General features: G+C 44.2%; 1 protein-coding gene across 7 annotated transcripts in view; it reads right to left on the reverse strand.

The window, feature by feature from the left end:
* Positions 1-22,622, reverse strand: part of TSC1 (TSC complex subunit 1) — a 49,749-nt gene extending 27,127 nt beyond the window's left edge. For 3 of the 7 annotated variants that reach the window (XM_081803861.1, XM_081803859.1, XM_081803855.1), the window contains exons 1-6: positions 22,466-22,568; positions 13,350-13,412; positions 5,823-6,008; positions 4,541-4,644; positions 3,306-3,458; positions 1,244-1,388 (exon numbers count right to left, since the gene is read on the reverse strand). In XM_081803861.1, the coding sequence (XP_081659987.1) occupies positions 1,244-1,388; positions 3,306-3,458; positions 4,541-4,644; positions 5,823-5,928 (508 nt within the window). In that variant the 5' untranslated portion in view covers positions 5,929-6,008; positions 13,350-13,412; positions 22,466-22,568. The other 4 variants (XM_081803856.1, XM_081803858.1, XM_081803857.1 and 1 more) reach the window with 4 other exon arrangements.
* Positions 22,623-23,692: the final 1,070 nt, after the last annotated feature.

Below are 23,692 nucleotides of genomic sequence, written 5' to 3' on the forward strand. Positions count from 1 at the left end.
CTCCTGTCTTCACTCGACACTCTCACAATACTGACCTAACTTTCTCATGATAATCACTCTCCCTAAAATTTGTTCTTGTTGTTTTTTATGATTATTATTCTAATTTTAAGTAAACTCTACGCCACACATGGGGATCCAACTCACGACCCTGAGGTCAAGAGCTGCATGCTCTACCAACTGAGCCAGCCATGTGCCCCCCAAAAATTTGTAATGATACTTCTCCACTGTCCTATTTAGCATGAATTTCTTGAGTTTCTTGAACACTCTTACTGCACCGTCTTACTCACCTCTGTACCCTTAGTGCCTTGCACAGTGCTTGGTGCAGAACAGACATTCAAATATTTGCAGAACAAATGTGAGAGATCCTTTTGAAATCAGCGTGTAGTCTTAGTGATGCAGATTTGTAACTAAAGAGTGAAAAAACTATTATCTAGAAACTAGCTTAAGAAGCTGAGAGTGGGAGAAACTGAACACTTTGTTCATCGAGCCTCACCCAGACCCCATCGAAAACCCTAAGTCCACAGGATCCGTACAGCTCCTCCATAATAATGGACAGACCACTCCTTTCCTCCCCAGAAGAGCCTACTAAATAACCAGCATCACATGGATCTTGCACTTGTTATTAATCCTGTACAGGAAGCTACAGGATCTGGTGTGACATGGCTTACACACTTCATCTTTTCAACATGAATAGCTCATGCTGGCCTTACCAAAAGATTCCAAGTATCACATGCTTATAGCTTTGAAATCATTTTCATAGAGCTGGACTCCCTGCCAGTATGGGGAAAAAACCCCACCACATTTAAAACGACGACACTAATTAGGACCCACTGCATTTTCCCTCCTCCTCCACATACAAAAGACAGGTTCTCAGAACCAGAGGTTTGTGTTCTGTCACAACAGACCAGCAAAGTAAGACAAAAAGGTGCCCCAAGCCTAGTCCTGTATTGCTACAACACGGATTGAAGGTATTTTGATAGACTGAAGTTTACTGACAATTAGGAAGTTTTACATCCTACCAGTTTCTCTGAAAACTAATCCTCTTAAGCCGACAGAATGAGGAAGGCATCTAATAGTCATGCCTACAGTGAGTACACCCAAGGCCCTCTGCAACCGGCTGGTGACACCCACCCATTCCAGCTACGAAAGTCTACACGTCTTTCCTTTACAGCTCACGACCTGTCAATCACTAACGAAAGCATTCACCTGGTAGGGAATGACAGGTATGTAAGGACATCTTTACCTGGCTTCTTCAGGCACCACGACGAAAGACGGCCAAAAATATCAAAGAAATCATGAAGGTGCTGCTTCCCCGACTGTGGAATCATTGGTAGCATGGTTATCAACACTAAGACACCTGTTGTGAGGACGACAACATCCGTATCCATCTGCGGAAGGAAAGGTCGAGCAGGAAGAACACGTGTGAGGCACAGCCCTAGAATCAGCACTACCAGCACAGCAAGAGGCCGCTCTAAATTCTACGGGGATCAGAAAGTAGAGGTCCCCTCATCGACTCAGGTTCCTCACCCTCAGGTTTGGGGGGAACAACGCTGGTCAGACTTGACCATAATGAATCTGCAAAGACCACTTCTGCTGCCCCCAGACAAACCTATCTGGGAGAGAAACTTCAACCTGACCTGGGGACGCTCTGCCTATGGCACTTGGCCCAGAAGTGTGACGAGATGCCTTTAACAGAACACAGGAACATGACAGTTTCTGTTCATTCAACCAAATCCTCAAATATTTACTTTTTGTTAATCAATTTAAAAAACACTACACAAGTAATGTCAAGTAATTCAGTATTTTTTAAAGGATTACAACAGAAGTGTAATTTAAGAAGAAATTAGCATAGTGCTAACAAATCTCCCTAATGGTTCACCTTTGTAGCAGCATTTATAGATCAGCAAATAAAAGAAGATATGGTGACCTCTGATCATGTCTATAGTTTAAATATCAAGTCATACAACTTCAGGCTAATTGAAGATACTTAATACCCAATGGATAATGAATCAACTCAGGATAGCTACAGCAGCTCACCTGACCCATAGTTAAATCATGAATGTTTGCCAAGTAACTGGAATTCAGATTTAAGAACCAAGATATTAATCAAAAGACTACCACGCAGGCTAAGACACTCATTATTACTGTTAAAAAAAGGAAATCCACGAGTCTGGAAATAAAGCCTTAAATAGATTTAGTTTTTATGTTAAGCACTAAGCCTTTTGTCACGGCCGACATCTATCTAGTAAGAAGAACGTAAAATATTGGTAGGAGAATCAAGAACACATAACCAGTTCCAGTAAAAACGACTAACCCTAATTTTGCTTATGGTACTATTCTAACCAATGGCTTGGGTAGCAGTCCATGAGTAATTGCCAAAGCTTACCCTTTTGGAAAAGTGAAGTGTTTTACAATCTGAACTGAATTGTGTGGCCTCAAAATTGAGTTATATTCTCTCCAATCCATTCACTTAAAAAAATGCAAGTTGTACCAATTGTTCCTGTTTTTTCTCAACATTAAATGCATGTTTTTATGATACCCTACCAACGTGACTCCCACCTCTAGGGGTAATGAAACAGTTACCCTTGCTGGCAGAGACAAAAATCAATGTGCAGGGTGCTGTATCAGATGATCCAGAGGTACTGCCATCCTGGGACAAACGCTACTGGATATTTTCACGTCTCTGTGAGGTACAGGCAGTTAATATTAACCACATTTTTTATTTTATAGATAGGAAACAAGTCCAGGAATTAAAACAGATTAAGCAAATAGCCTGGAGTATTTCAGCAAGCCACTGTGAAAACTAAAACCACAAAGTTCTACTTAGGTTTTGACTCACTGCGTAGAAAAATACACTAAATTTAGAGTGCAAAAGGCAGAATGCGATTCAGGAGGCCCTGTATCAACAAAACCTTAATTATGGCTGCAACAAGAACGTGGTCCTGAATGGTTAAAAAGAGCTGTTAGCCATTTTTCTCCTAGCTAAAAGAGAATCTGGGCTTCCCTCAAAGAGAAACCAGATGTTTTAACGGAGGGAAGACTGGACAATGATGGAGTCCAAGAGGGTGGGAATAACGTCACGTTGAACCTTATTTGCTTGGACGAAAGCCACTTGCCGGTCACGGGGATGCACTGAGATTTTACTAAGTACCAACTGTGGACGACATGACATTCGAGGAAAGCCAAACACTAAAAGTTTCTGAACTCTCAGAGTTCAAATCTAGCTTGCTTGCTTTAAAGTCACCCAGAATTTCAGAAATAATATTCACAAAGGCATTTCATTCAAACCCTTGCAAACATCGTACCTTGAGACATTTGAGTAAAGAAGGCAAAAGAGGTGCTTGAGAGAGTTTGTGCTTCCAAGGCGGCTGCAGTCTGATGACGTGCCCCAGCAGCGACAGCGCGGGCAGCCGAGAGGCGGCTCTGCCCATACAGTCGTTCATTTTGTCCAAGAGGTGCTAAACACGTAAAAGAACAGGGGAAATAGGTCTCAGTAAGGCTGGGGGGAGGGGGGAGGAAATCAAGGGAAACAAGGGAAATTCTCCTGAGAACGTAGCAGATGACATAAACAGAGGCAACGAGGACGTACGCCAAGCTCCTCGAGTCTCCACAGACGGGAAGCAAGGGCCATCCAGGTGAAGAGATCAAACGAAAGAGCTTTAAAAACCACACTGGCACACAAAACACCACTGCATTTGGCCTGAGAGAGGGCAGCCAGCTGGCAAGTCCTGAAAAAGGATCCCATGATACACAGGTGCAGGCCGGGAGGGTGAGGGGCAGACTCCCTCATGGACCCTCTTGTTAAGTACAAATAAGCCACTTTTTCCAAAAACTGCTGGTCCTGAGCCTGTGGCAGGTTGTTGAAGCTGTGAGGGTAGCAGCTGCTTATTGCTACCATAGCCCAGTCTACATGGTTTGGCCCCAAATATAAATTGGGTAATCTAGAAGTTAAAATTCAGCCCAGAAAAACAACAGAACAAGATATACTGGAAAAGGCACACAACGGCAAGGCCTTCAAATCTTAGTGAAGCCACTAGCATTTAGAAACTCAACACTTAACCAAAGTACGCAACTACAGTGCTTTGTGAGCTATTTACCACCAACAAAAATAAAACACTAAGGAGCCCTCCAAGTGCCTGGTGCTGGGCAACAGGACTCAGCAATTAGCCCCATAGCTGTCTGGACCCATAGATTTTCCCACATTGATTAAGTCCAAAATCCTATTCAAAGCATGGATTTAAAGATGGGCACCTTACAGGTCAAACTGTTACTGTACAATGACAGCACTGGAATTACAGGATTTCTTGGAACAGAGAAAGCTTAAAAAAACCTCTGGAATATGTTTTATTTTGTAAACTTTGCAGGACACATGGGTTCCGCAAATTCTTTTTCCACGTGGTTGCAATCTGGGAACAGGACCATCTGCGGCACGGAGAAGGTGAAGGAGCACGCTCTGGACACACCGCACGGGGTGCGCACAGAGGCCGCCACACCGGTCGGGGCCAGACTGAACGGCCCAGCACTACGTGCCAGCAGTTACCTTGTCGTGCGGCTCTTGCAAGGTAGTCAGGATGTGCAATACCGGCTGAGAATTGGTTTCTAGGTAATAGTCCACCAAGGTGTTTACGAGCATCGGACCACGGTCTGAACAAAGGAAAGGGAAATAATTATTTCCTTTAATATTCTAAACTTACCTCAAATGGCTGCCGGTCATAAAACCCAGAAAGTATTTCTTTATATGCTCCCCAAAGTTACGTGAAGCATTCTATTTCTACCCTTCCATCTATTTAGGTTTAACAATAAGATAATACCAAATTAACCTGCCTACATATCCGTAAAAGCATAGAAATGCTATCTCCTTTTTTTATTGCCTTCTTTGGTTATAAAATTGTAACCATGTCCACTGATAACAACTCAGATGATGTGAAAGAACGTAAAATGAAAGTCCTCCTCACTACCAGCCTCTCTCAACCCACTCTTCAGAGACAAGCATCCTTGAGTTTGGTACACGTCCTTTCAAACCTTTTCCTACTTGGATAACCACACATGTGCACACGCGAACACAAAGCCCCCACACCCACGTACACGCAGCCTGTGTATGTGTTTTCTTCCGCTTAACAGTGTGTTGCAGACACCCTCCCATGTTGGCACCTCTGACCTACTTCAGTCTCCTCACTGACCTGGAGCCCCACTGCTCGGCTCTACACGACTCAGTGAACCAGTCACCTACTGAAGGATACTTGGGTTTTCCCAGTTTTCACTAGACTTCATTCAAGGCTATAATGAAATACAGACTCTTGTCAGTGGGACACTTGGTACATGCTTCTTAATGGGTGATGGATACTCCAAAAAGGCTGAATACTAATTTATTCTCCTGCCAGCAGTGCCCATTTCTGTAGTCAATATTTGATTTCTGTCAACCTAGTAAGCAAAGAAAGGTACTGTTGAAATTCCTGTTTCTCTGATTAAGGAGAGGTCACGCATTTTTATACCAGAAATCACATATGTGATTTCTGCAGGGCATTTGCTTGAAAATACTTAGGTGGGGGGAACAAGGGAGGTGAGATGAAAACAAGAAGGCAGCAACTTTGAAGCTGGGTCGTGGGTTCATTATGTGATTCTTACTTAATAAGTCTGTGTGTCTCTTTGAATATTTCCATAATAAAGCACACAGAGAGTGAATCTGGCAGTTGATGCTCTTTTCTCAGTGGTTCTGGAGACTCTCCTCAGAAGATGAAAACCAGCATCAGCAGACTATAGTCACCCACAGGTCAGTCTCTTCTGATGCGCAGATGAGCGAGAATGGGCGCGACCCTGCTTACCAGAGCTGAGGTTCTCTTTAAAGACAGCTGTCACGTCATCACGCACACTCAGCACGGGGGAGTCCAGCATGGACAGGAGCTCCCCGATATTCGCTTGCTGGGCCATTATCTTACACGACTGTGCTGCGCCAGGTCCGGGACGTGCACTAGCGAGTCTGCAGGCTCTTCATTGGTGCCACTACCAGACTGAGAAAAAGGAAGACACACAGTGTGACAAAATGGCCCCATTTCTCCCCCTTAAAAATTACCTGCAAGAGAAGCCAGCGCATATGTTCAATGCAGTGAAAAGCCTGTCCAGAATTCTGCTGATGAAAGAAGCTAAGGTGTGAGAATAATTCTACATTTGACAATTTGTGAAGAAGAGGTCTATGGAATGCAAGCACCGGAGAGAGACGGAAAACCCTGCTACCAGTCAGAACCATCACGGCAACTTAATGCCAGGACCAAAGCAAAGTTTTTTACTTTTATTCCTACTTCTGACTCTGCCTTTGGTTTTGGCTAAGACTATGTTTACGTTTTAAATCATCGATCTAAAAAGTAGATGAGGGGCGCCTGGGTGGCTCAGTCATTTAAGCGTCTGCCTTTGGCTCAGGTCATGATCCCGGGGTCCTGGGATCGAGCCCCAGTTCGGGCTCCCTGCTCAGCGGGGAGTCTGCTTCTCCTGCCACTCCCCCCTGCTTGTGTCTCGCTCTCTGTCAAATAAATAAATAAAAATCTTTCAAAAAATAAATAAATAAAAAGTAGACAAACTATTTTCAGAAAAAGAACTAAAAACATGCTGTTTTCCTCCTGACACTCCCATCAATGTCTAGAAGCTGGTCTAGCTTGTTAGGTCACAGGACCATCCATTCAATACTTCAATACCTCATTTGAAGCAGGGACCACGTCTTGATATTTCATACAAACTCCTCCCCCCAGACATCTGTCACACTCAAATGCCATTGGTCACAGGCAAGAGGCATGAAGTGGGGGCACAAGGGTAAATCTGCCCCCTTCAAAGACTCCATTCCTCCTGATGATGGAGCCACTGCCTTATCTTTATATACAAAAAAAACAGCTCATTCTCCAGGTGTCACTATCCACATTTACAATTATTTTTCTTTCCACTTGGGTGTCTAAAGGTATATTTTCAAAAACAAGCAAAACCAATGATCATTTAAGAGATAGGAACTGCACATCTTTTACAAACATCAGTGAATACAGTCCTTAGACCAGTATCATGCGGTTGGTTCTTCTGTCCCCATTTTGCGGGGAGAGAAACAGAAATGAAGCCATTTGCCTGGGGTTGCAAAGCTAGCAAGAGGCAGAACCAGAGAACTGAAATTTGAACCCAGATCTGCTCGACTGCATAGCCCTAAGCCCTTCAACGTGACATCAAGCGACCTCGTGGTTTTGATCCTCACAGCAATTCTGTTAGGTAAGCAGATATCCTCTATTACAAATGAGAATATGGAGACTCAGAAAGGATAAGTAACTTTGCCAAGGTCACATGGTAAAGCAGAACTCAGACGGCTCAACTCCCAGGCCCATGGCTGCATCTGTCCTTGGTCGCCATGTTGCTTCCTCCAGCGCTGCTCTGAGTGGCTGGGGTAGCAGCCCTCCTGCTTCAGTGTGGACCCAGACCACCCAGGGCGCCTCTTAGAAACGCAACTTCCTGGGCCGTTCCACCACTGACTTGGGGCTTAGGAACCGGCATTTTAATAAGCACCTAGGGAGGAAATATTATGCTAAAGAAAAAGTCCACCAGAGTTAAGCTCCTCCTGCAAAAATGCCAAATTTAAGCACCAATGGCCACAGAAACTGGTGAGTATTATTATCTATGCTCTTGTTTAATTACAACCCAGCAACAGCCACTGATTTGGCTCTCGGTGAATCAGAAGTTCATGAGCCAAAAAAAAAAAAAATCAATTAAAATGTCTACATGCATTTTTGATAGCTAACCACGATGCAGGAAGTTGCTGGCTCACACCTATGAATATAAATCTTACAGGTAAATCACAAAGGGAATCCATTTCAAAGGGCTTACAACTGGTAAGATTTTCTTGTAAAAGAGTTCAGAGCTGAAAATAGAAACAAATTTCACCTTGTGAGTTGGATTAAATTAAATTTACAAGTGAAGAAAATACCAACCTGTCAGGATTTATTGTCCATGGAGAGAATGAAATGAGAGAACGTATGCGTACACTAGGCACAAATAAATACTCCCTGAGCAGTGCCCATATATTATCAAAAAGAAAACTAGTAAAAATCGTGGGGCCACCACTTTCAAGATGTATCTGGCTAGCCCTCACATTCCTTTCTACTGCAGATAAATCACAAATGATTCTCAGGTTTAAAAGCACTTTTGTCCCTAAGTTTGGTTTTGTTCCAGTAAAACTGCTACCTACCTAGTCTCAATCTAGTGAGACTCTGAGTTTATATTTTGTGTATTCAGAAGACAGTAACATCAGAGATGGTTCCCCAAATCTAGGCAGCCCAGAACACACAACAGGAGTCCAATTCCAAACAAAGATGGCGCCCGTCCAGTCAACTTGGCCGTAGTTAGGGCTGACCAGCTTGGGCTACCTCGCTTGCTTTTCAGTTTTTAAATATCATTTTAGGTGTCAAAGTCTGGTTTCTGGAGCCTGCTCCTTCCAGATACTTTATAGAAAGCAAAAATAAGGTTTCATTTTAAAACACATTAGTACATTTCTGGCAACAAGCTTTTCTAAAATTTTTCTAAATTTTCTAAAATTCTACTTTTCAACCATATCTTTTTTTTTTTTTAAGATTTTATTTATTTATATGAGAGAGAGCACATGAGAGGGGGTAGGGTCAGAGGGAGAAGGAGACTCCCTGCCGAGCAGGGAGCCAGCTGCGGGACTCGATCCAGGGACTCCAGGATCATGACCTGAGCCGAAGGCAGTCGCTTAACCAACTGAGCCACCCAGGCGCCCTCAACCATATTTTTTTAATCCTCCCAAAAAAATACAAATCTTGGGTTTCATGTGAGGTTCCTCATGTAAGTGCCCCAAGTTCAAGGATTCAAAAAGGCCCTCCCAAGAATTTAATCATGAGCTTTTGGAATCATTCCCATGATGGGAATATCTCTTCTTTTAAAACTCATTCAAATATTTCTCAGGGGGCTACATGTAGGGTGCAGAGAGGGAAGAGCGACTTAGCACACACGACAGAGAAGGGATGTGGGAGGAGGAAGTGGGCAGGGCTCAGTGGGTGCACCGAGTGGGGAGGGGGCCAGCTCAACCTGAACGTGGTGGGGGCAGGTGAGGCACACCCATGTTAGACACACTTTCCAGCCTGGGGAAGGTCAGCTGGGAGAAGCCACATGAAGGTGAGCTCCACAGGCATGGGCAGCATCAACTTACAGCTCAGCTGTGAAAGCCTCTCTTCCACTCTGGAAATAACCAAGTACAGAACACAGGGGTCAGGGGCGCCTGAATGGCTCAGATGGTTAAACGTTTGCCTTCGGCTCAGGTCATGATCTCCAGGTCTTGGGATCCAGCCCCACGGCCGGCTCCCAGCTCAGCAGGGGCTCCGTTTCTCCCTCTCCCTCTGCCTCTGCCTCTCCCCCTGCTTGTGCTCTCTCTGTCTCTCTCTCTCAAATAAATAAATAAATCTTTAAAAAAACAAAACAAAACAAAAAAACACAGGAGTCAGGAGAAGCCGAAAGTCAATACCTAGGTTAGTCCAGCTCTGTACCCTATGTGCCAAAGCAGCATTCCACTCAGGTGAGTGGCATCTTCAGTGGCCGTGTGCCACAGTACAGTGCTACAGCTATTCACATAGGGAGCCACGACTTCCAACAGCCACTCCCACCCCAAACCCTGTCACTCTGCCGGTCTTCTGGATCTCAGGAAAACACGACCATCAGTCTAAAGCAAACACTGAGGCGATATCCTCAACTTCTCCACAGCTCTTACCCTCCCCTCTGATCTGTCAGCAAAACCCCCGGTTTTGCTATCCCCTTTGTTGTGGGCCCAGTCCAAGCCCCATCACCTCCCATCCTGTTCCCCTACGATGCATTGGCCACCAAAACACCACAAAGACTCTGAAATATGGAAATCAGAATCCATCCCTCTCCTGTTTAGAATCATGCGATGGCTTCCCATGGAGGCAATAAGAGCCGAACCCCACGAGTGGCCTAAAGGCTCCACGTGCTTTGGTCAGTTGTGAACCCCCCAGCCTCCGTCTGCTTCCTTTCGCGCCATTCTGCCTCATCATTTCGCAGATCTAGTCCCAGTCTCCCAAAAGCCAGGAAAACTGGTTCCTGCTCAAGGCCTCTGCCCTTGCTGCTGCCTCTATCCCTGGAATGCTCTCTCCCGGATCCTTGCATGGCTGACTGTGAGGTCTCTGCTCAAAATGTCACTATCTCTAAGAGGTCTCTCTTGACCACCCAACGGAAAGCAATAGGGGGATTGTTAGTTACCACCTTGGAATAAACCAAGTTGAAACTTTAAAACTGGTCATCAGATTCAATCGAACAGAATACTTAGTATGATCTCAACATGCATGGAAAATAGGGATTCACCCAAGTTTGACTTTAGTCTCCATATTTGGCCAACATTTGGCTTTGGTCTTTAGAATGTTTGAAACTTAAAACTGTCAGCTGCCTACTTCAGCAGCATTTCTAGCACCCCTCAGTCTGTGTGATCAACTATACGTCATTACCATGATACCTAACCTACATGATGTCTGTAATGTGGACAAGGCATGCATTTAGAATTATTGTTAAAAATCTGAATATTCACTTTTGAATAAAGGTAAAACACTCTAGCTGTAACATCCAAGTTTTGTGTTTTATAAGTTGAAACTCTTGTCAGTTTAAATACCAATGTATACCAATTAGGAAAATAAAAGTTCTTTAGTTGATCAATGTGACTTTCATGTTCAAAAACAATCAAGAACTTTCAAATGGCTAAATATATTAATTAACAATATGAATATTAAAAGTAGATTAGATAAATAACTTTACAAATAAGAGTAATTACTCTTTGAGCCAAATGTTTATAAAAATTTTAATAACAGATGGCTAACTAGAAAGAAATTAAATTATATTTTAATTCTAAATTTTATAGAATCGTCTTGTAGCATTTATTACAAACAAAAATAAACTTTTAAAACTGCATTTAAGGGGTGCCTGGGTGGCTCAGTTGGTTAAGCGACTGCCTTCAGCTCAGGTCATGATCCCAGGGTCCAGGGATCAAGTCCCGCATCAGGCTTCCTGCTCAGCGGAGAGCCTGCTTCTCCCTCTCCCTCTGCCTCTCTCACCTGCTTATGTTCTTCTGCTCTCTCTCTGTCAAATAAATAAATAAAATCTTAAAAAAAAAACTGCATTTAACTTATAGTCTTAATTAGTAGTCTTTCAAGAAAAAGTCATATTTGGGAATACTTCACATCTCGTGAAGATGAATAAAAAATAAAATGTCAACCTGTCACCTCAATTTTATCACATGAAAAAGTCCAAAATCACAGCCAACGACAACATCCATGATAAATCATCTTCGAATCAAACATAAAGAATATAAAGAGTATAAAGAAAACAATGTTAGTGAAAAACTGAAATCCTCTAACACATTTTACAGTCACTAATCAAATTTCAAAACAGACCTTACAAAAATACTTTAGGAAGACAATGTCTTGTAGTTTTGTGTCTATGAAGGTTAAAAATGTAAACAAAAAGCTTGTCAAAATGATGGCTACAGGTCGCCAGCAATTATTAGTAGCTAAAGACAAAAGATCTGTGAGGCTTGCCCAACCTATGAATCCCGGATACAGGTTCCTTCTAGAAAACAATCTCCCAGAAACATCCCTAAATTACATTCCGCTTTTTCCATAAAGGTTAGTGATGGCACTGCCTAAGGCAGCCGGAGACGAGCGTCTATTCAGCATCACACATGTGACACAGTGACCACAGGAGCAATCTGGCTGCTAGTCCTAACAAAGTCATTTTTCTACATTAAAACTCCAAACTTGGGACGCCTGGGTGGCTCAGTCAGTTAAGCGTCTGCCTTCGGCTCAGTCATGATCCCAGTGTCCTGGGATCGAGTCCCACATCGGGCTCCTTGGTCAGCGGGGAGTCTGCTTCTCCCTCTGCCTGCCGCTCCTCCTGCTTGTGCTCGCTCGCTCTCTCTCTCTGTCTCTGACAAATAAATAAATTAATTAAAATCTTTAAAAAAAAAACAAACTCCAAACTTTACAAACCTAGCTACTAAAATGTCATACAATTGCAATACTGAAAAATGTGGAATAAAATTTGAAATTTACGACGTGTGTTATTCAGCTTGGGCCAGCTTGGGCCTCAATGATACGAACACGACCACCCGACGCTGGATTCAAATTCACATTCTGCGGACTTCTAAAGAAGGGACAGTGTGAACTATACACAAAAATCTTGAATAGGAAAAGTCACACTCAGAAAGCTCCCCCTACTTGTGAGAGAATGCTGCTTCTGCCTTCCTGTTAGATAATTTACAGGCCGTACCAAGTTTCTGTGACCAGACATCCATCCTGAAGGTAAAAATCCCTACTTTATTTCACAATTCCTACGAGGTCAGGTGAGGCAGGCAGTGACATAGTGGCAACCAGTGAGCCATTACATGAACCCCATGAGCTAAACACACACAGACGGCAAACCAGACAGCTTCCCTATCTTCCCCACACCTTCCCACAGACAAACGATGCTGCTGTGTTGGGCACTCTTACCAGTAAACTCAAAATTACAGCTCAGTGATAAGTCACGTCACTAAGACCAAGTTCATATCCACAAAAGTGCCAAAGCCTCAATATTTATGAAGGATATATTCTGGGACCTTGAGAATCCTCCAATTCCTAGAAACTGTCACAGCATATAGTTCATCCCAGAACACTAATTAAGACAATGAGTAAATAAAGCCAAGTTAAGATGTAAATGCTAATTCCTTAGCTCAGGGGTTCTCAGCCCAGGATGTACATTAGAATTACCTTTATAAAATCCTGAAGCCCAGGCCCCACTCCAGAACAAGTTAAGGGGTGGGGCCGAGAGAGCACATTTGGTTTTTTTTACAGATCCAAGTGGATTTCCACAGCCAGGGTTGAGAGCCTCTGCACTAGTCAAATGACTCGCTCCAACACAAAGTCTTCGATTTCATTTAGCGGCGAAAACCAAACCTCGCTGCTAAACAGAACTGATCTGAGTCACAGGTCCACCACGTGCAGCTATACAACCTTAGGAAATTCAGCTAATATCTCAGAGCCCCATTCCTCATCTGTAAAATGGGGCTACATCAAAAGTGTAGCTGTGAAAAAGCAAACGAGTAACACATATAAAGAAGGCACTTAACACAGTGTCTGGCACGGAATAAGCAATTAACAAATCATGGGTAATTTGACAAAATTACTTCATGCCACAGAAGGACCAGTTCCTAGTAAGTAGCTAAAACCAGAACTGTTAAATCCTCACTGCAAACAAACACATACACACCTACACACCTGCACACGTGAACGACTCCCTTCTGTCTCCCCAACCACTGGACTGAGTTTATACCTTACCTGTTCTGGGGACAATGGGTACTTCGGTTTCCAGTGCTGTCAACCTGGTGTCTTTCATGGTCACTGAAGGGAAAAAAACACATATAATGTATACAATAATCTTACAATGAAGTGAAATCCCAGATGCACCCAGGGGGAGTTTAGGGTTCACCTGGTTCGACCTCCTTCCTGCCCCAGCCCTGACAGGTGGCCAGCTAGTTTCCACAGGAATGAACACTTACAACAGTGGGCGCACGTGCCTCTCCCTGTCTACATTTCTGAACAGCTGGTTGCTGGAAAATTCGTTATATTGTGCTGAACTTGTAATCTCTGCCTTTTGTTAGCTGTCTGTTTACTGAAGCTATAAACAAATGGGCAGGATGGGCTCTCGAGTCCTAGGGTTCCGAGGTACAATCCCAGCTCTGCCACATATTAGCTGGGCCACTTCTGGCAGTTTCTCTCAGATGCCTCACGTCTGACCTTATTACTTCATCTGGAAAGTGAGAAGAATGGCGGCCTCTACCTCAGAAGGCTGTGTAGGGTTACAGAAGATGATGCACCTGCAGACCTGGCGCAGCCCGGGGCACGGTCATCACTCAAGAAGCCCTGGGACACACGCCCCGAGAGCAGGAACGGTGCCGGGTGCAAAGCACTTAGCGGGCCTACAACTGGTCGCCAACGCCCCATACTCCCCCTCCCTCCCTACAGCCCCGCCCCTCTCGCCTCCCCACTCCCAAGCTAAGCATTCACCCCTAAAGTCTCAGCTTAAACATTGGCCCCATCACGCCTTGGTGGCTCAGTTGGTTGAGCAACCGACTCCTGGTTTCAGCTCAGGTCGTGATCTCAGGGTCATGAGATCGAGCCCCACATCAGGCTCCACGCTCAGCAAGGAGTCTTCTTGAGATTCTCTCTCCCTCTGCTCCTCTTCACACTTGCACATGGGCGGGCACTAGCACTCTCTCACACTCTCTCAAATAAATAAATCTTAAAAAAAAAAAAAACTGCCCCATCAGAGAAGCCTTCACTTCCCTCCACTCCCGTGCCCAGACTAGGTCAGGTCCCCTGTTATATTTGCTTAGCAGCCTCTGTTTCTTTGTGTCACTTACCACAACCCAATTAAATAAGCGTAATTAGTTACTGAACACGTCTCCCTCACTAGAACAGAAGCTACACCCAGGCAGAGATAGCAGCTCAGTCAGTACCCACAGCTCTAGCAACTACCACAGTGTCTGGTACTTGCTGACAATATGGAAGCCATTACAACAGTTCTTAAATAAACATATGAAACTGAATCTTGCCTTCAAAACAGTGTGACCTTAATCTGATCTTCCACAGGACAAGCATAAAATATTTGTGGACAGCTATCATTTCTCTACCTTCTTCCCCTCTTTACCATACTTTCTGTCTAAATGATCTCATATTAAATAACCGTATTAAATATGAGTCTCTACAAATACATTCCAATCTGCCTTTAAAATGTGGGCCACTCAAACTATATTTAGGTATCGTCTGGTCATGAGATGGGAAGTTCCGCAAGGACAGGGACCATCTGTTTGGTCCCCCAGTGGACACCCCGGGCCTACTGCAGCATCTGGCACTCAAGAGGCAAATATACTCTGTGCAGGCCAGCAAAGGTTTCACCAACTTCTTTGGTCGCCGTTCCAGGGTGGGAGGTAGAGTATGGAAGCTGAGCCTCACACACTGCGTCTGTCTAGTGAGTTAGCATGGGAAAGCTTGCCAATAAGCCCTTCACTATACTATGATGCTCAAAGTCGAACTCGTGGATGGAGCAACTCTCTAACAATTAAAATCTCGTGCCCCACATGACCGGGTAATTATATCTCCTTGTGAAGCACATTCTAGGCATTAAACACCAATGGTCCTCAGTGGCATATTCCAAGTGTGTGTCCACTGCTAGGAGGCGGGCTGGCCTCTCAGAAAGGCCCCCCAAATCATTCAGATGGGGAGTGCCTGCCTGGCCACAGTCAATCAAGAAAAGAACTGGAATTAAAACACAGAGGCCTCTAATATTCACAACCTTAACATCAGCTGTCAGTCCAGTGAGTCATACAGACTTCCTGTTATGATTAATCCTAGTTGGATCTTTTACCTGAAAAGGAATATCCAAGGCAAGGGTAAAGTTGGGATATATATAAGATGAGCTCTGTAGTCGCCCAGCCAAGATCACTATCCTAGACAAAGGGACTGGCACAGGAAATCAGAATTTTTTTTGTCCAATGCTCTCAACATTAAGACTTCTTAAGTTCTTTATCGCTAGGCCAAAAAAATGGTTAATGGTAATAAGTTGTCATCAATCTAATGCTGGCTTGTCAAAGGCTACTTGCCATTATTTATATTTTTAATTATTTACTTATTTATTTATATTTAAATCCTGCCCTATGGAGTACTACTAGCTAAAATCATTCCGGTCAGTCAAGTGAGATGTGACCTGTGAACTTCTGAAAGGAAGTGAGGAATGAAGAAGACCCCCCTCAAAGATGTGTACCCCAAAAGGGTGTGGATGGAAGCACCTGTCAGAGCATAACAGGGTCAATCCACATTCTTAACTTCAAGAGCCAAATTAAAGAAGAAACATGCCCCCCAGATCTAGATTTTTCCTCTTTCATATCTGACCCAAAAGCTGTGTTCTCACCTAAAAGCAACATTGTGATGGCACTTCCTACAAGCAGTCTTTTGGGAAAAAGTAAATAAATAAATAAATAAATAAATAAAGGGTAGGTTTGAGGAAGAAGAAGAGGCTCTGTGCTGTTAGTATTTTGAGATTAAAGAGAAAGAGCACAGGTCAATTTGTTTTCATAGTTCACCTTAATTTCATTCTCAAGGTGTTTCAGATAGGTAGATGGCTTATATACCTAGGATTATCCATGAACTCCAGCTTAACAGCCACGGACTGCTGTCACTGGCTGGACCCATACACATGTTTTCACATTTCTCTGCCCCAGGCGAGATGCATTACAAGCCGTGAGTGCTAAGAGCTACCTATCCCTTTATGAAATGCTAGTGGCAGGCACCGAAAATGCCTTTAGGAAGTATTTTATCTGAAAATATCAGCTGAACATTCAGACTTCTGGAAGGCCAGTACTCTGTGTGGCTTTCTATCCTACGACTCCTGGGAAATGCAAACCACATCGCCTGAGATGACTTCATGCACACCTGTCTATGACGTACACCTGCAGGCAGATACCCTTCGCCGTAACCTGCTGTCTCTACTCAGGTTTTTCATATAAAAATTCAAAGAATTCAGATACGGGTTCAGTCACAGACGGACGATTTCAGTATCAAGTACAGTACAGGTAGAACAGAACCATTACACCATTATGTTAACAACAAAGATAATAGTAATAATCATACACTAAGACACTACTGTGTTCAGCTCTGGCTCAGGAACGGTCTCAGGTGATTTCTTAGGACAGTATTCTATCAAGTGAACAAAGCTACCTTTAGCACAAAAGCGTCCAAAAAGGATAAGATACTAGCTCCGATTCCCTCTTCCCACGGACATACAGGAGAAGGGGGTAGGAAACACTACTTTGTACGTCAGAGTGAAGGAGCTGATGGCAAAACCTGCCAAAATGTGTAGTCGTGGGTGACTTCCACGGTCTCGCAGCTGCAGGCCCTCTCAAGGTCACATGAACTGGGGCAGGGGAGCTCCAGATTCGCCATTCAGAATTTTTGCCATTAGGGACCTTGAAGGACAACTTGCTGAAGCTTATAGCCTATTTCAAAGGTGAATCTTGTCGAACTTGCCTGTAGAGACAGAGCTGGATTTCAGTAAGATGTATCTCTTCTATAAATAATGTTTCTTTTAGCCTGAACAAAATTATTTACAGAGAAAATACAGGTCAGACAGATACCACGTATATTTCAAAGAGTCCCTCTACAGAGCTTCCCGTAAAAGAAATCTGAGCAAACTGTTAAGATTTCTTTAAGTTTCAAGTTCATAGAACTAAAATAGAAATACCCTAGGGAATAAAGGCACAGGGTTTGATTGATAGTCTAGGACAGTGGTTCTCAAATGTGGTCCTCACACCAGCAACAGCAGCAGCACCTGGGAATTTGTTAGAAATGCAGACCCTTGGGCCTGGAACCACACCTCTGAATCAGAACCTCTGGGGGTGGGGTCTTCTGAGTCATTCTGATGCCCACTAAAGGTTGAGAACCACTGGTCCAGGAAGAAGAAGGATGATGCCAAGAAACATTAAAAACATATATTTAATACATAATTTCATAAATACTTTGAGGTTCAAAGGGAAAAAAATACATAGTGCATAAACCTTGGAAAAAAGCCCAGTGGAGCTCCGCCAGGTGCTAAAGGCAGCAGCACAGACCGAATGCCAGGCCTGACAAGCATTTAGCAAGTTCCATACCTGAGGTCTCCACTTCTGATTTTTTTAAAATGGGGCATTTAAGGTTGAATTCCCAGGGAAGTGTAAAGAATCTTTCAATATAAAAATTTAACAAAATGACTTATAACCCAAACAGCACACAGGTCCATTTTTAAAAGGCTTGGGCCTTTCCTACCTACCCGTTTAAAAAAAAAAAAACACGTTGTTTTTAATAAAGTCCAAATCCATTTTTAAGGGGGGCAATCTGTCTAGAATAATCAGTTAGGCTGCAAGCTGGGTCCATAAAATTCCTGAATGAATCTGTATGAACTGTTTGGTAGTGATGGGACAGGAAGGGATACTTGATCCAAAACGTCCCACAGATTTTCGGAAGGGAACTGAGGCCCCCCAAAAGTTAAGAACCACTGACCTATGAATTAGTTACAATTAGCAGTTCATGTCGTTTATCAAAGTGAAAGATGAAATGTTCGGGCTCTGAAGTCAACCAACAGGGTTCAAATCCCAGCTCAGAAGCTGAGTAAGTGACCTTAGGCCTGTTTCCCCATCTCCCTATCCTGTCTCTTAAGGCTGTGGGAAGAGTTCACAGGGATCAAGCATGTCAAATACTTAGCACAGTGCTAGGCACACTGATTTTTAGGAAATAAGTACCAAATATAAACTTGATTATAACAGTATTGCTACTAAACAAAATGTATTGCTGGGTCTGTAAGGCTTAGCAGTCTCTCCATGTAACAACTTGTATGTGAAACATTGATAAAACCATTCCCTAATTTAAAATGGATACACTCCGTGTTTGCTACTGTGCTCTGTGAACCATTCAAAGTAACACAGGTCTTACTGAATGCATGCAGATGTTAAGGTCGCTACATCTGTTCTTCCTTATCACTCCCTACTGGGCCTTCCATCACCAACAGAAAGACAAAATTGTCCCTCGTTACTCAAATACTTCACAGTCTCTTTACTTTAGAAAGTGACCTGTGAGTTCTAGGCCAGTAACTACCATGCCTTGTTTTATATCAAAGCTAGGTTTTTAAGGCATTTTACCCAATAGATGACAATCTGAATTCATTCATCTGTTACCTTTTGCTACTTCCCTGGACAGAACAAAAGTTAGCACTGCACAAGGGACAAGAAGAAACTAGCAAGGTCTTAACATCATGTACCTTTTTTATATAAAAAAAGGTATTCACCCTTTTGGGGGGGGGGAACTCTTTATTTACACCCCCTCCAAAAAAAATATAGACATTAGATATTAAATGACTAATTTCTTGGGACGCCTGGGTGGCTCAGTCAGTTAAGCAGCTGCCTTCGGCCCGAGTCATGATCCCAGGGTCCTGGGATCAAGTCCCACATCGGGTTCCTTGCTCAGCAGGGAGCCTGCTTCTCCCTCTCTCTCCCTCTGCTTGTGCTCTGTCAAATAAATAAAATCTTAAAAATAAAAAACCATTAAAAAATGACTAATTTCTTGTAACTATAGGCTTAAAAAGTAAATCAGAAAAGAATAATCTCAAATTGCTGATGGTAGACCTCTTTCAGACCAATTTAAATGGCAAAATTTAGTATTGTCATGCAAACTAAATTATACTAAGCAGTGAGGGAAAAAACTCAAGTGTGAATGTATGCTAATCATACACACATATTTTTTAAAGCAAAAAGCTACAGGTTTGAATGTTACTGAGTACATTTTGCTTTCACGCTTAATTTCAGCTACTTACATGACAAACAAAACTAATATAAATAAAACTGATCTCCCAAAGAGAGACTTATAATATAATGAACATACAGGGAATTACCTTTTAAAAAATCATGTGATATAAAGGAAAGGACAAACAAGTCATCACTCAACAGGTCAGGCTAAGAGTCACCAATTTGCTTGATTATTATAAAGCCATTAACACTTGGATTCAATCAATTTAGTCAGAATGTTTAGCTGAAGCCCCAGGAGGACTTGAAATCCCAGAAATTTATCAGAAATCCTCTAATTCACAATCCAACTCTCTTATTTCACAGATGAAGAAACTGAAGCTCAGAGAACTTCAATGGCTTGTTAAAAGTCGAAAACTATTTGATTTTTAGGAAAGCTTAAAATGGTTGATGTGTTGCTGTCTTTGGCTCATTTGCATCCAAGAGTATACAATTAATTCCAGGAAAAGCTAATTTTAGTCCACTATGGCTCTGGAACCCGGAAAAGAGCATCACTGTACCCTAACAAACGGTGAAAGAAGACAGAGCTACAAGATCAAGTCAGTTGTAATTCAGAGCCCAAAACTCACCCACCACTACCCACGCCAGAGTTTAGAAACTATTTTAGGAAATGCCTCTGCTATAAATGATACATTAAGGGAAAAATAGCCAAATTGATACTTGAAGCCACTGGTCTTCAACTTCTGGTGTACAGCAGAATCACCTATGACTTCTTCCAAAATATATATACAGGGTATCCTTGAAGACCAAATATGTAGGTCCACCTACTGTGAGGCTAGACATCTGTGCATGGAGGTTCTGATGGAACACTACTGCTTGAGATCTCTTGTTCCCAGCAATTTCATTATTCTGTAAACACTACATAAACAGGTATATATTTGATTTGTCCTAGTAAGACTCTTCAGTTTCAGCTCACAACTGAAACCAAGCATGCACAAAAGGCATCAGATTACACCACAACAGTAGCAGTATGGGATGTCTTTGCTCTTAGCCCAGCAAGGGAGAGTACAACTGAGTCACAGGATTTGAGACATTCCAACTTAACAGAGATAAGTGAGAAGGCTGGTAGCCGCCTAAGAATCTAACTAGGAATTTAGAAACATACCAAGTCTTTATGACACCAGGAAATGCATGAAGTGAAGAAAGCTTACATCATCTACCCTTCCAGGCACGTGATGTAAGAGTGTTCTGGATAAGATATTAACTTTAGCAAGAGGATATTTTCATTTTACATCTTCTATAAATACCCCTTAAGTTTACACCAGGTGTTTAGAGGAAGATTCTGCAGCTCCCCAGGGCAATAGCAAAGAATGTTTCAGTGTTTCTGAGGAGCCTCATTTGCCTGATGCATGACTGTTACAGGTACATTTCCCTGCACAACCCTAAATCAGCTTTCACATTTGCATATTCCAGGTTTACTCAGGAATGTTCAACTTAAGAATCACAGGTGGTTGCTCAGTAAATCAAGGGCTCCCAGAAGATTCAGTTTTATAATGCTTCTTGAAATTTACAGCTCCACTTTGCCAGCATGTTTGAATTCAGATGACTCCAAGTTGATCCCAAAATTATAAATCAAAGTATCTCAGAAGAGTATTATTCTATTTTAGTACTTTTACAGCTTACTCTATGTAAAGTGAAGTACTATTTCTATGCTTTCTATAAAAAAAAAAAAAAAAAAACCAGCAAGGATTTTAGTAAGCCTTCTTTCTGCAGTAAACACATCCGTTTTATAAAAACATCAAATACTTGCCAGCCTGATTTAGACTAACATATTTACAAGCACAACACTGCCATCCCAAACAAGGCTAAAGTGCATATGCACCTACGGCTACGCATCTACACAGCTAAGTATATAAACAAATGTACCCCTCTTCAAGATTAAACACACACACACACACACACACACACACAGAGGCACTTGTGCACAAACTCTGGCCAACTGATTAATCACTTAATTAGAATGACAGGCTGGCTTTGGTCAAATAACAGATAAATTAGAGTATAAACAGATGAATGCGAGTATAAATAATGGCAGGAGCACAGTCTTGGAACCCATAGCATAGTCCTAGACCCCAATTCCAGCCCCGGCTCAGATAATCCTAGAGGTGTGATCTTAGGCAAGTAACCCTAATCTCTCTGGGCCTCAGTTTCTTCACCAGGGAAATGGAAGTATTAACAGAGGCTGCCTCTTCCCTTCGTCGCAAGGACTAAAGGAGATGACGACTGCAAAGCACTTCCATAGTGAGTACTCCATAAACGTGAGCTGTTGTTATTAGGGGGACCGCGCCCCCTCCCAAGCTCCCCCACGCCCAAATCCAAAACACACGAAGCAAAACTCTTTAACAGGAAACACAAAGAGCTTTAATTCTAAAAGGTCTCTCAGACTGCGGGCTCTTCATCCTCCAGTTCCTCAAATGAATGAATGAGCGTCTAGGAGTGGCTCTGCTGTTTCTAAGGTTCACCTCTGCTCACTTTCAGGTAACTGTCTTTCACCATCAATTAAACACCCACAAGCACACCCGGAGGGAGGCACCCTAGTCCTGCAAATTTCAGTGGAGACACCGAGTCCAGGCGAGTCCTCGATGCCCACAGGCAGCCTCCATTCATTCTCCTCCCCACCGCTGACCCCTCTCCTGAAGCCCCAGAACCAGCCGCCCTCCCCCCACCGGCCCTTCCCCTCCGGCCAAGGGTCTCTCTCCTGCCCTCCGCACCCCGAGAGAAACTGTCACCCCACCAAGTGAGGGGCTGGCGAAAGGGCCCACCTCACCCCTGCCCTCAGCACCGCGCCCCGGGGGTGCAGCCGTCCCCTAGGCCGCCGAGGAGGGACGAAGTGCCGGTCCGGCCCGCCTCTCCTCCCCAGGGACTCGCCAGCTCTGCGGGGCCCCGCCAGAGATAGCGCGTAATAAGAGGGAGGGGTAAGCTCTCCGAACACCCCTTCCCGGGGTTCCCTCTCCAGCAAGTGAGCCCCTTGCCCCAGTCCCTCGGGGCCTCCCAGACCGGGGTCATGGTGCCAGGGCTGCCCCGAGAAGCCCCCATGAAAAGGAGGGGGAGACACCCCATACTCACCCACCGTCTCCTCCCCCTCAGCTGTTTACCTCACAGTTCCTGCAGCCTACAGGGCGCCGCCATCTTGGACGTACAGCACCTCCCCCCGTCGTGAAATGTCCACGGTCGCTGCAGCCTCCGCCACGAAAAAGAGTGCCCAGTTGGGTCTCGCCTCCCTCTCGACTCCAGTGACAGATGACCGCAGCCGGCAGCCCGGTTGGACGGAAGAGGCCCTCCTGCTCATTACCGATGATGCGAGCCGTTCGAGAAAGGACTCAGGGGAGTTTGGAAGGTAGGGGGGCGGGGACGGGCGGAAGGATCCCGAAAGGAGGCCGCTGAGAGATCTTGTGACTCCGAAGGAGGCGAAAAGAAGGGCCGGCGTGGCGGGAGGAGCCACGCGAGGGAGCGAGGGGCGGGGCGGAGGTCACGTGCCCGGCCCGGCGGGCGGGGCCGTGCAAGAGGCGTAAACAAGGTGGCCAGGCTGGGTGTGGTTGGGGTGTCTCTTGCCTTCCCTCCTGCCGTTCCTGCGCTTGCAGACCTGGCTGCCCCCCTAGGGTCTCTCTGCCCCGCTACAGAGCTGCGATCATGTTTCCCAAAGAGCCACTGGGGCCCGCATGGGTGAAGGGTACGCCTTGGAGCTTTGGAGGAGTGGCAGCTCGCCCAGGCAAGAAGGGAAAAGCTGCACCAAGGGCAGCCTTCTTTCCTTTGCAGAATATTTGCAAAATCCCACCTTGCTAACATTAGGAACGTGGTCACGACAGCTATGGGAAACCACCCTGATCAGAGCAGACATCTTTAAAATAAGCAGCCTTAATTCCGTTCCTTCTGCTTCTTAGCTGTGTGAACCTAACAAGTCTTGAAGTCCTCTGAGCCTCAGTTTCTTCCTCTGTGAAATGGGCATAATAGCCTTCCCGAAGTGAGGATTCAAGTCCCACGCATAGTAAATGCTCAACAGGTGATGTTCTTCATCAGAGGTGGGTGCCATAAGCACTATGACTGGTACAAAGAGAGTGAGAGCCGAGAGTGAGATGAGTCTAGGTGTGGACTTTGAAAGGTTTTTTGAAGGAGTGGGCATCTGCTTAGGTTTTCAAGGAAAGATACGTTTTATGAAATAGAAATGGAGAAGTGAGGGGCGCCTGGGTGGCTCAGTTGGTTAAGCGACTGCCTTCAGCTCAGGTCATGATCCCAGGGTCCTGGGATCGAGTCCCGCATCGGGCTCCCTGCTCTGCGGGGAGCCTGCCTCTCCCT

The sequence above is a fragment of the Leptonychotes weddellii genome, chromosome 14, assembly GCF_054177405.1.
Source record: "Leptonychotes weddellii isolate Sample4059 chromosome 14, ASM5417740v2, whole genome shotgun sequence".
Classification (NCBI taxonomy): domain Eukaryota; kingdom Metazoa; phylum Chordata; class Mammalia; order Carnivora; family Phocidae; genus Leptonychotes; species Leptonychotes weddellii.